Source organism: Candoia aspera, chromosome 15 (assembly GCF_035149785.1).
Source record: "Candoia aspera isolate rCanAsp1 chromosome 15, rCanAsp1.hap2, whole genome shotgun sequence".
In the NCBI taxonomy this organism is placed as follows: Eukaryota; Metazoa; Chordata; class Lepidosauria; order Squamata; family Boidae; genus Candoia; species Candoia aspera.
In genome coordinates, this window is record NC_086167.1 from 11163111 (window position 1) to 11175371 (window position 12261).

The window sequence follows — 12261 nt, forward strand, 5'->3', positions numbered from 1 at the left end:
ATATTTAAGGGTAAATCCAACCATGTTCAGGGCAGCTCACTCTTGGACCAATAGGCAGAAAATTTTATTATGACAGTTGAGTGTTACTCTGAGTCATAGTTATTTAAATTCTGTACATTATTCCAGCCTTTTAAAAATATCGCTGCTACATAAATGGTTTCTGAAAGCAGATGTCTATACTGCAGTGTTTCTCAACTGTGGCAGCTTTAAGATGCTGGCTGGGGAATTCTGGGAGCTGAAGTCCACGTATCTTAAAATTGCCATGGTTGAGAAACATTGCTGTAGAGTAACTGCTTCTACCCTATGGAGCAAATGCAGGCTTTAGCTGAAACGCATCAAGGCGACTGTGGCAGTTCTCCCAAAACAATTCTGGCTACCACAGAAGGATCATCTGGGTGTTTTGTTTTTGCTTTCTTCCCTAGCAGGAAAACTGAAGAACTTGTTAAAGACTAATTTCCTCTGCTTTTCTGCAGCAGAATATTATTGGATAATAGGTAATCTGGCTGCAAGGAATTTTATTCTGTCTTTTACATGGGACTAAACCAAATGCAGTTAGATGTATGAAAATAAATGTGCAGGTTCTGTGATATCTTAACTGTATTACTGCATAAGCTATTGTTTTCAAGTAAATCTTCTTAGACACAGGAAAGCAAAGCAATTGTAAGTCAACTCTGATCTAAACTAGTGGGACTATAAGAGAGGAATGTAAAATTGGTGGTAAAGGTCTAAGTTAAAACTAGTTTCCTAATTATAGGAATCCAACGTTACTTCATAGGATTCTTATAAAGGAGACAATTGAATCAGCCTTTCACATGTGAATTTATGCCATTCATAAAGAACATAAATAATCTTTCCATCTCCGTTGAGCAGACTTACTGAAGAGCGATGCTAAAGTACAAGCCTGAATCTATTTTAATGAAATTTGTGTATATCTTCCAAAGAACGTTGTTTGGGCTGGTGTGGTATTTCTTAGCGATTAGGCTAAATAACTCCTGCATTTTTAAATTCAGCCTGTGTTTGAAAGCTAAGGGTTTCACGTTTCTCCTACATGGGGAAAATCTAAAGAAAAACCAGAGCAAGTGACCTATAATAGAAGTTGCAAGGGTGGACTGATAGTAGGGTAAGCAATGGTTGGGTTGACCTCATGGTAAACCATGATCTTTAAGCATTTCTCTAAGGCACAATTGGTTGAGTTCACATTGTGTTGAGCCATAAACCATGATTTACAAACCACAGTGGCTGGATTCATACCTTGTGTTAAGCTGTTATACGCATTATATACTTTTGATGTGGCATAATTTGTGAAGCCTCTAAGAGGAAGGACTGGATATTTATATGGGCCATAAAAGTAATAAAGTAATTCTGGTTTGTGCCAAAGTTTGTATGGCTGAACAGTGAAATATAAACATCATACTCCAAAGCCTTTGAAAATGATAGTTGTATCTTTAAAAAGTATTCTTAGTCACCAGAAAAGGAAATAAGAAATTAACATTAATAACTTCATAAACAGATGAATATTTTATCCAGTAACTACAAACTAGCATGAATTCCAATGCCTTCTGTTCTTTTTTAGAACAGTTCTTACGCATAATATTGCTTCTAATTATCTCTCTGCTTGCATATTTCAGCTGTTCTTTAGCACTTCATTCCAGTGTGCAATATTTATTCTGTACAATTTAGGAAACACAATCACTCCTCAGTGATCAGTCTTGCGAAGAACACGAGCTTTGTTGTGATAAAGAAAATTCCAAAAACTTTGCATTGCTGCCATTTTGGCCCTCAACCCCTCAAAAAATACATTAAGTGCAGCCTGGCTGTGGATGTCTCAATTATAAGAATCAACACCATTATTGCAAAGTGTGGCTCAGACAACTCTACTGTATTTCAAATCGTGATTTATATGAGGAAAGCTTTGGTGTGGCAGCATTGGGAAAACAGGGAAAGCAGTTCTGTGGTCAGTTTCGAAAGCAGATCCTGGATTTCAGGTTTTCTGTTAAAATCTACAAAGAACACTGAAATCCAAGTTGCAAATAGAAATGGAGAATATGAATGGGCGCCTCCTGTGCTCATAAAATTAACAACTTGTGTTGTTGTTTATTCGTTTAGTCGCTTCCGACTCTTCGTGACTTCATGGACCAGCCCATGCCAGAGCTTCCTGTCGGTCGTCAACACCCCCAGCTCCCCCAGGGACGAGTCCGTCACCAACTTGTACCTCTACTTATAGTCACCATATGATTAGGGGCTAGATCAGCCTTCCTCAACCTTTTGGCCCTGGAGGAACCCTTGAAATATTTTTTAGGCCTCAGGGAACCCCTGCACACTCAGGCTCAAAGACAGGCCAGAAGCTACAAAATCATTATGGTTGTTTTATGGGTAGGCCTGTATATATGCATTAACAGTGTTCTTAAACTAAAAATAAAGAATGAGACTTGCCTCTTTAATATGAGGTTGCCCAAATTTGAAGTGATTTTTTAAATAAATCGTGATCTCCCAGGGAACCCCTAAGTGACCTCTTGTGGAACCCTAGGGTGCCACTGAACCCTGGTTGGGAAACCCTAGGCTAGAGACTTCTCATGACTGATACCACCGCTTGGTGATATTTTTAATTATGGGATGTTTTTCAGGGATGTATCTAAGACCGCAAGATGTGTGTGTCTCGGTGAAGTGAATTGATACATCTTTTTCAATCCGATGGCATGTATTGGCTTGATCACATGAGTGAAAAGAACACTTGTGTATTTCTCCCTTTCCTTTCTGAGGGAGGCTTAAAAATAAAATGCTGCTGCATTTGGTTTTTATAAAAACTTACCAGTGCCATTCCCTATTCAAATGGAGCTAAGTGAGTATTTTGCATTTGTTGAACAACAAAGTGGCAAATCAAGGCGCTGAATAGATTTCAATTATTATAACAGTGTTAAGCTGTCATGTTTTTTAACAGATCTATATAAAGCTAATCACATAGAATAAATAAAATGTGGAGCGAAGGACGATAACAAGAAGCAGCGATGTGAGACAGACAAAATATTGGAAATGTCAGCCTTAATGTACCCATCACTTTTTGATTTATCTCTCATTCTCGTCTGGTCTTTCCGTGGCTGCTACTGTGTCGAGTCATTAATAATGACTTCTTCAGAGCTTTGTAGCAGTCCTTAAGAATTGCAGCTGAGTTTAAAGGTGATTTGAATGATGCTGTTTCTAACCAAATTGCGGTGGGGGGGGGGTAAAAGAAGTCATTAGAATGCTGCTTCCCATAACTGAATTGTCACAGTAGATGGCAGCACCTGTCTGACCTTGGAAGATGTGCAGGTTTAATGTCTGGATGAGGGACCTCTTGGGAGCACCAGAGCTGTAGGCTAGACTTGAAAAAGAAGGCAGTGGCTACCCACTTTTATGAATCCATATGGATCTTTTAAGCCTATGGAATGCTAATGAAACTCAGGTTTATTTTTCATCTAGAGTCTTCTTGATGTTCCTCAACCAGCAGCTGGTGGAGAAGACAGGACATAACTGGCTTAATACTTACACGACAAGGTTCTGTTGTTCAGAATGCTGAGGGTGCTCAAGAAAGGGGCCACACTCCAGTGTAGCATTTTGTGAGTTGGGTTAAGACAACTCTTTCCTTTTGGGCAAAGTCCAGCGGCACTCAAAACTGCACGATTGCGCGAAGTGGTGTTTCTCAACCTTGGCAACTTTAAGATGCCTGGACTTCGACTCCCAGGATTCCCCAGCCAGCTCTTGTGGTTTATAAACCATGGTTTATGGCTTAGCATAAGATGAACCAGCCATTGTGGCTTAATCAGCATCCATGGTTGAAATAAACAGTGGTTTAAAGTATGTGCGTACAGTTCTTGCTTTTGCCAATGCTCAGCAATTATTTGGTTTTTTTATGATTCCCCAGTAAATTCTCAGAGGACTTTTGACTGAGGAAATCTTAACTATTGACAGTAGAGGTGGTAGCTAACATATGCTTGTTTAATCTGAAGACTATGTTAATGAAAGCAGTGATTTAATAATGCCCTGTGCTGTTAAATCGCAGAATGCCAATGTCTTACAAAATGTCTGGCTCTTCCAGCCTGCTTTTTAATATTACTTTCAACTTGCATTTTTTTCTGTAGCCAGTTTCATTGGTTTTACATTTTTAATGCCCTTCTGAATATCACAGAATATTTAATTGTCGATTTAAAAGTCTCATATCTTTTAATGCTTTCCAGGTGAAACAATGTGTTGAATGATGAAATTGGATTATAGAAAGATGCAACTGGGAGGCCAAAGTAGGGGTGTGGGGAGCTACATTACCATACAGAAAGCTCTATATGCACTTAGCTATACTAAAATATATCAGAGCACCTGGCTTGGATATTAATTTGTTACCAACAGGTGAATAGGGGTTGTTGCTGAAGGTGGGGTGGTCATGTCAGTTTAGCTCCCGCTATGCTAAGCCACATCATGGTTTGTTGTGTGAATCCAGCCATTGTAGTATGTAAAGTATGGTTTACTTGATGTTGGCAAGTGCTGAGCCCATCATAAAACGGAAGGATCACAGATACAACTTGGGAGGGGGGATGAATCTGAGTGGCTTCTCAGAGTGAAAAGTGAATCTATATAGATAAGGCTAAAGAACAAGTGTATATTATTGCATTAAGGACTGGATTAAATTGTACCTTTTGTACCATTTAAAAGGTCATTATGTTACAGAGAACATTTTGGTCAGGAAGAAAGAGGTGAAGCAGAAATGCCCTCTTTTTGAACAGTGGCTCTTTTTTGTCCAGGGGAAAGAGTTGGCAAGGCCCATCTGTGGATTAGTTTATCTATAATTGTAAAAGCCCTTATCAGGAGCCTGTCCACCTGCTGATGAAAACCTTGGGCATAACTCCAGAGACCTCTAAAACGGGTTAGCAAATTGATTTTTTTTTTAATGTGATGGAAGAGATTATTAACTTTCTTTCCCTGATGAAATATAGTCACTCTGCTTAGTTTTGATATATAAACATAAAAGCACATATAATTTGGGCTCTGGCCTTGGCCCTGTGTTTTTGAAGTTGAGTGTGCCTCTCTAGTAATAAGCATAGCAATAAAATGTTATTTTCAGTATCGTTCAAAGCAGGGTGAAATAGTGTGGAAAAAGTCTTTTTTTTCCCTGTCGGAATTAAAATACGGGGTGCCTTGAGGAGGACACCCTGAAACACTGAACTTGAAGGAGAAGCGTAGTCTGTAGCATAGAAGTGGGTAGTAGTCTTTAGCCATGTTCTTGGGCTCATAAATGTAATTTAATTTGTTTTCAATAAAACCGCTTGATCATCGCTCACTGGGGCAAGGTTAAGTCAATTATTCAGGGCAGCTAGGAGTTCAGCTATTGATTTGTTTTCCTGCCATCCCTCCATCTCTGCCTTCTGGAAGGCTCTTAAAACATGCAAGCTATTTCTGGCTGGGAGATGTGCAGGTGACTGTTTCAGTTACTCACATTTTAATCATTGTTCCAGTTGGAAGGAAATGAAAGGGCGCACTGTTGTTTTATTACCAGGCATTGTTCCCAGTGGGGCAATGTGGGAAATATTCAACAAGCCTTACAAGGTTCTGATCTGTCAGGAACACTGGCCACACCATCCAAACATGGCCAGAATCTTTAAACCTGATTTTGAAAGGATAGGAGTGAGATATTAGAAATGGGTTTAAAGGTGATGAAAGGTGAAAGGTCCCCTGTGCAAGCACCCCATCATGTCTGACCCTTTGGGGGGACATGCACCTTCACGATGTCTTTTTGGCAGACTATAGAGCGGGGTGGTTTGCCATTGCCGTCCCCAGTCATCACCTTCCCCAGCAAGCCGGGTGCTCATTTTGCCGACCTCAGAAGGAGGGAAGGCTGAGTTGACTTGAGCCGGCTGCCGGAGAATCCAGCTTCCGCTGGGATCGAACTCGGGTCGTGGGGAGAGTTTCAGTTGCAATACTGCCACCTGCCACTCTGCGCCCCACGAGGCTCAGGTTTAAAGGAGGCTGCCTTAAATCAGGCTGGATTCCAGGACCTCAGGAACATAACTTTCTCCAACACCTGTCACATGACTAGCAATGCCAAAAATTAAACTTGAAATTGGACATCTGCATGTATGGCGTACCTCTGCGCTATAAGTTTTTATGCACCAAGTTCTGACTTGGAATTTAAAAAATGCATTATGCTATAATTATTTCTTTGATGATTTATCAGGCCTTTCACACACAGTACCAAACATAGCTTAGACTTGCGTTCTTGATGGTTTCTTCACTGTCACAATTCGCCACCACAGCTGTTTGGTTTCCAACCAATTGTAGTATGTACAGGATCACAAGCCAGGATGAAAAGTTTCTAGTTGTGGATCACGAGAAAGAAGAGAGTGCATGGAATCCTGAGCCTCTCTGGGGATACTTCTCTTGAGTGCTAAACCATGATCGAGGATTAGTTTGAGTATAGCAAACTAATGTCCTCCAGATATTTTTGATTTCAACTCCATTCAATCCTACCACCATGCCCAGTAGTAAGAGATTATGGGAATAGTAATCCAGAATATTTGCAGAGGAGTAGGCTGTCTACTCTTGATCTCAATGCATATTACAGGTAGTCCTTGCTTAACAACCACAATTGGGACTGGATTTTCAGTTGCTAAGCAAAGCGGACATTAAGCAATCTGATCCAACTTTATGACCTTTTTTGCGGTGGTCATTAAGTGATCTCCATGGGCATTAAGTGAACCACATGATCATTAAATCACACGGTTCCCCATTGATTTCGCTTGCCAGAAGCCGGCCAGGAAGGTTGAAAATGGCAATCATGTGACCATGGGTTGCTGCGACGGTCATAAATGCGAGCCAGTTGCCAAGCACCCAAATCGTGATCATGCTGCTGTAGGGACACTGCAATGGCTGTAAGTGTGAGGAGTGAGTTTTTTCAGCACCGTTGTAAGTCCGAACCATCACCAAACAAATGGTTGTTAAGTGAGGACTACCTGTATATGTTACAGTAGAACTGGGTTCACATGTCATGCTAAGCCAGGGTGTGGTTTGTTGGTGTGGGGCATAGCATAGCATATGAACACTGCCTTATGGTTTTTAAACTACGGCGCCTGTGCCAGCACAGCGGGCAAAGCCCCTCTGAGACATTTCCCCGCTGCATCCTGAGCCTTTTGAAATGCAAGCTCAGCTTTTGAAGCTTTCTGTGTTCAAGCTGTGTGTCGAGAGAGGCAACACCTACACAGGAGACACTGCCAGAATCCCTGCTAATTTCATCACAGGCCACGTTGTTAAGGAGAACAGCAGGAACGTAGACCCCTGGTTGCAGTCGGGAGGCCGTGTCCGCTTACGATTTCCGAGTCCGTTCAGCTGTCCCTGCCTGTGTTTCATTTGCAGGCTCCTTGAAGCATGACCTGTTGCTGACCATCTCTGCAAGGAAGCACAACTTCCCTGTCCGTAACCCATGTGCATTCTTTTCTTTAAGCTTGACCCGCGGCCCGTTTCCAAAAATGCCTACAGGTAACGTCCCACTCCGCTTTACCGTCTCTTACCAAAACGCTGGTTGTCGCTCTTGCTGGAGTTTGAAGGTTCCATCGTGACCTGGCCTGCTCAGCGGTCTCGGTGGTGCCGTTTGGTGATCCTGCTGCAAAGCAGATGTGAACGAGCGTGGTCTAGAGCAGCCTTCCTCAACCTTTTGACCCTGGAGGAACCCTTGAAATATTTTTCAGGCCTGCAGATTCAGGCTCAAAGATAGGCCAGAAGTCACAAAATTATTACATTCGTTTCACGGGTAGGCCTGTCTCTCTGCATTGACAGTGTTCTTAAACTAAAAATAAAGAATGACGCTTCCCTCTTTCGTGTGAAGTTGCCCGAATCTGAAATAAATTTTTAAATAAATCGCGATCTCCCAGGGAACCCGTAGTGACCTCTCGCGGAACCTTGGGGTGCCACGGAGCCCTGGTTGAGGAGCTCTGTGTTAAGCCATGAATTGCAGTCCAGTCAGCCAACCACCAGTCAGCCAACCAGCTATTTAATGAGTCTTGATATAATTTAGATCCAGTGAAAGCACGTAATATATCTTGTTTGCCCTCAAAAGTTAAAATGTAACTAACTACAACTCTTCTGTAAGAATATGCCCAAATAGTCTGTGATTGTTTTGCATAAATGTTTTAGGTGTAAGATACTTTTTGAGTTAAATGTTTCCATTTCAATAATATTTACTTATCCTCCAGGGTAAGAATGTCAATATTTTTTTTTTTGCCTGTCTGCTTATAGATACATTTCCTTAAGAATAGATGTGTGTGTTAGATATGTATTTATCACAAATGCATGTATTTGCTTATTAATACATGGTAGAAATGTTTTTCACAAGAGGTTTATTGAGTGATATCTTTCAGGTATGTTTCACGCTATGTGATTTTTTAAAAAAGATGCTGGAATCCTTGTGAGCTGAAGCTAATGAAGGATACAGTCCTGCGCAGTGGTGTGGGAATATTAGACAACAAAGATAGTAGGAAAATGACAAACCTGTAAGTGAATATGCAGAATAGAAAATACTTTTATCAAGGCAACACTGGTGTGGTAAATAGCAAAAGTTTCCATCAAACGGTTAGAATAAAACAAGCATTTTGCATTTCTCAGAATAAAGAGTTATTGGGTCTTCAAAGGAAAGTTCTTTGTTTACCCAATGCGAATTAATCGGGATTGGTATTGGTTGGGAAACTTGGATAAAGGAATGTCTGTGAAATATAAGGAGAAAAAAAATGCAAATATAGATACAAAGTTTAAACCACTATTTTTGTTCAGATTTGGTTCAGGCAGGAAACATACTGGTCCATCATTCGTTTATCTGTTCAGCTGATGCAGAAACCCAGGAGCAATGTTTGGGATCAGTGTTTATAAAAGCTCTGTGTTTCATTTATCTGCAGCAAAATGTGTAAAACCCTCCAGGGCTTACGACCAAGCGCCTTCTCTCTTACATACTTGCCTGAGCATGAAGACCTTGAGCGTGAAGACCTATGAGGAATTATGTTGTAAGAACAATTTGCCAGGACTAGTTATGTAGCAGGCAGTAGAAGAGAGCATACATTCTCAACAGGCACCCCGATTACAATATCCTTCCCCATTTAGACCCCTGTGATCTTCTGGCACAGCTGAAACAATGTCACTTCACTGAAGCAGTTGGTGAATGCCAAGGTACCACACAAGCATACCACACGAACAGATGTTGGACCTTGAGGACCATCAGTGAGCTGGACCCATCCATTACTCCCTGTAAAGACCCAGGGTTGCCCTTTGGATATCCAACCATTTTTGTTGACTGCATCATTTTCAGACTCTAGAAATGTGACAAGGAGAGGGCAAAAAGGTCGTCTACTGACGGTTTCCCAGGAGACAGCCCTCTTCCTCATCCTGTGCCGCTGTTCTACTGAACGTGTGGCGCAATTTAGAATATCCTAGCAACCATTTATAATTGTCTCAGTAATTGGTATAGAACAATGTTTCTCGAAGTTGACAACTTTAGGATGTATGGACTTCAACTCCCAGGATTCCCCAGTCATCCATGTAGCTGGGGGAATGGATGGCTGGGGAATCCTGGGAGCTGAAGTCCATGCATCTTAAAGTTGCCAAGTTTGAGAAACACTGCTTTAGATGGATGATTGGGGATTTGTGGTGCTCTGCAGTTGCTGAACTACAACTCCCAGAGTCCTTTAGTATTGGCTTGCTGGTAGAGCTACTAAGTTGTAATTAGGCCCCATCTGAAGCACTACATGTTCCCCCCTCTGTAACAGCATATACTTTCCGTGCTGTAAATAAATGCCTCTCATTTAAATGTGTGTGTGGTTGCAGAAACCCTCATAAATCCCATTTTGGTGATACAAATTGCTGCTGTTTGTAAATACAGGTTTTGTGTTTCAGAGCTATAATCTCATAATTTTTTGTTTTTTTTGGAACTGAATTATATCACAGGAAATTGCTTCAGCGGTATGAATTCTTGGGTTTCCATCTCTCCACCCCCGTGTTCAGAAGTTGCATAAATCTTCACGTAGTAGAAGTTGTGTAGCTAGTTTTAGAGCTCTTATAAATTACTTAGAGAATCTAGTTTTTGCTGTTGATGATCTATGGTAGGGCTGAAGTCATGATGTGTCTGTGTGTTTCCTGATACAACAAGCTGTGATTCACACACAATGCTAACCCATTATTTGTTAATCAGGCAATTTTGTGGCACAGCCCAGCTTCAGTGCGTCCATAAATGGTTATGATTTAGCTGACATTAATGGACTTCTAGCTTATTTGTTCCCCTGTTAGGTTTGCTCTGACTGGTTAATGCTAGCCCAGAATGTGATTTTTTGTTTTTTGTTTTTAGCCAAGGATTGAGATGGGAATGGAACCATCTTTGATTTTGGATAGTAAATCACTCTTTGGAATCCTATTTGTCTTAGCACAGCTATACTGTAAGGTGGTTTTTCAACAGGCACAAATTTTGCTTGTGTTTATCTGGGCTATTTCTGGTTTGTTTTTGTGCCTTGCTCAGACCTCTACCCAGTCCACAGAAATGTAATGCAAGAGCAGCTAAATAAAATGGAAACAAATAAATTATGGATTTGCCAAGGAATCTGGCTTGGTCAGCAAGCCATAGATAAACAGTGGCCTTTGCAGGAGGTGAACCCATCCATTTATTTCCATCCTGACTGAGACCACTGTACTTGAACCCAGTGTCCTGTTTAGACTTGGGGACTGGCTGGCTGGCATAAGCCAGCCGCAGAAACCATGGTTTATTCAGCAAATGCCAGGCAAATACTTTGCAGACATTAAGCCTGGTTCTTCAGATAAAGGAGGCAGCATCATCCATCTTTTTGTTCTTATTTGTTAGTCTTCATGTTCTTCTGTGGATTAAAGAAATTTGACACATGCAGGTTTCTTTCAAAGCCATGCATTCTTCAGTTGATATGTTTGGATAGAGTACAAATAAAAATAGCCGAACAAATACGATTAGGTGACTCCTGGGAGCAAGGAGGAAAGTGAGCGGCCCTGAAAGATGCTGTGTGTTTACGGTGTGGAGCCGGAAAGGAATAGAAAATTGCGTGGGTCTGTTTAAAAGCAGGCAAGCTGGTTGTCGACAGCAGCAGCGTGATGGCATTAATTAACTCGGCTTTGCTCTGTGTGTCACCCAACTCGTGCAGTTTTGGCTGCAGGTCTCTAGGTGTGATGGATGATAGCCAGAATAAAGGCAACATGGTTAATTTTGCAGGGATTTTTCCATCCTTCCCAGCAAAGCTGTAATTTCATGGTAGAATACATACCAGGTCACAGATTCTACCCCCTGAATCTCCAAATAAGACTAAGAGAAATCTGTTTAATAGGCTTCCTTTTCCCCAGGGAAAAAGTCTCCTCGGAAGTGTGTCCAGGACAAAAGATCAAAACTATCTTGAATCCAAGATATGGGTGTTGGCAAAACAAGCAGTAATTCAGGCTAAAGATATTCCCTGAGCATAAAACTGGGTGAGGTCATTGATTAGAAATATATGGCTGTTATAGGGCAAACTCTCTTTTCCCATGAATTAGGGTCTCTGCTAGGTCATCAGAATTATTTTATAAGGACCAACTATACGTTGGGTTTAAGAGAGCAGACTGCTTCGGAGGTCACCCTGAAACATTGATATTGTTTCTTGATTAGTTTCCATGAAACCTGGAAATCAGTGTCAGCGTCATTGTTGAATAGCAAAAGGAAATGTGTTTAGCTCCAGTCTGGATGTGCTTGGGAAACTTCGGGAGCAGATGGGCAGCATGTTCCATGTGGATCTAGAACATTTGAGTTGTCACTAAATCATGGTCCCCTACCTCTGATTTTATACCTTCCCATTCATGGTCTAAAGCGTATGGATTGCACAGCTCACCATATAGGAGTTGCCCACCAGCAGCATAGGTCCTCTCATGCCATTATTCCCCAATAACTGGAATTCACAGATGTTTCCCAACAACCGGAATTCATAGATATTTCTGTTGTGTCCATAGCTATGGAATTCAACAACTGGAATTCATAGAACAATGATGGCAAGGGGCTGCTGGTTAGATATGTACAGTATACTATGCTTAAGTCATAATGTGGTCTGTTTAGTTTTGAATCAGCACGTAGTTGGCATGATCCCAGCCATGACTGTTTGTAAGCCATTTCTTAGGGTTTAGCAGTATGTGTGAATAAACTGTTATGGCTTGTTCAGCAGACCCTAGCTTCGCATGATGGGAGAATCCAGCATTGATGATCTTACTCATGTTAAGGTC

General features: G+C 41.3%; 1 protein-coding gene across 2 annotated transcripts in view; it reads left to right on the forward strand.

Moving 5' to 3' along the window:
• Positions 1–12261, forward strand: part of TANGO2 (transport and golgi organization 2 homolog) — a 44333-nt gene that overhangs the window by 4349 nt on the left and 27723 nt on the right. The window contains exons 1-2 of one of the 2 annotated variants that reach the window (XM_063315955.1): positions 4760–4891; positions 7375–7497. In XM_063315955.1, the coding sequence (XP_063172025.1) occupies positions 7442–7497 (56 nt within the window). In that variant the 5' untranslated portion in view covers positions 4760–4891; positions 7375–7441. Of the gene's footprint in view, positions 1–4759; positions 4892–7374; positions 7498–12261 lie in introns of those variants that run through there. The other variant, XM_063315956.1, reaches the window with a different exon arrangement.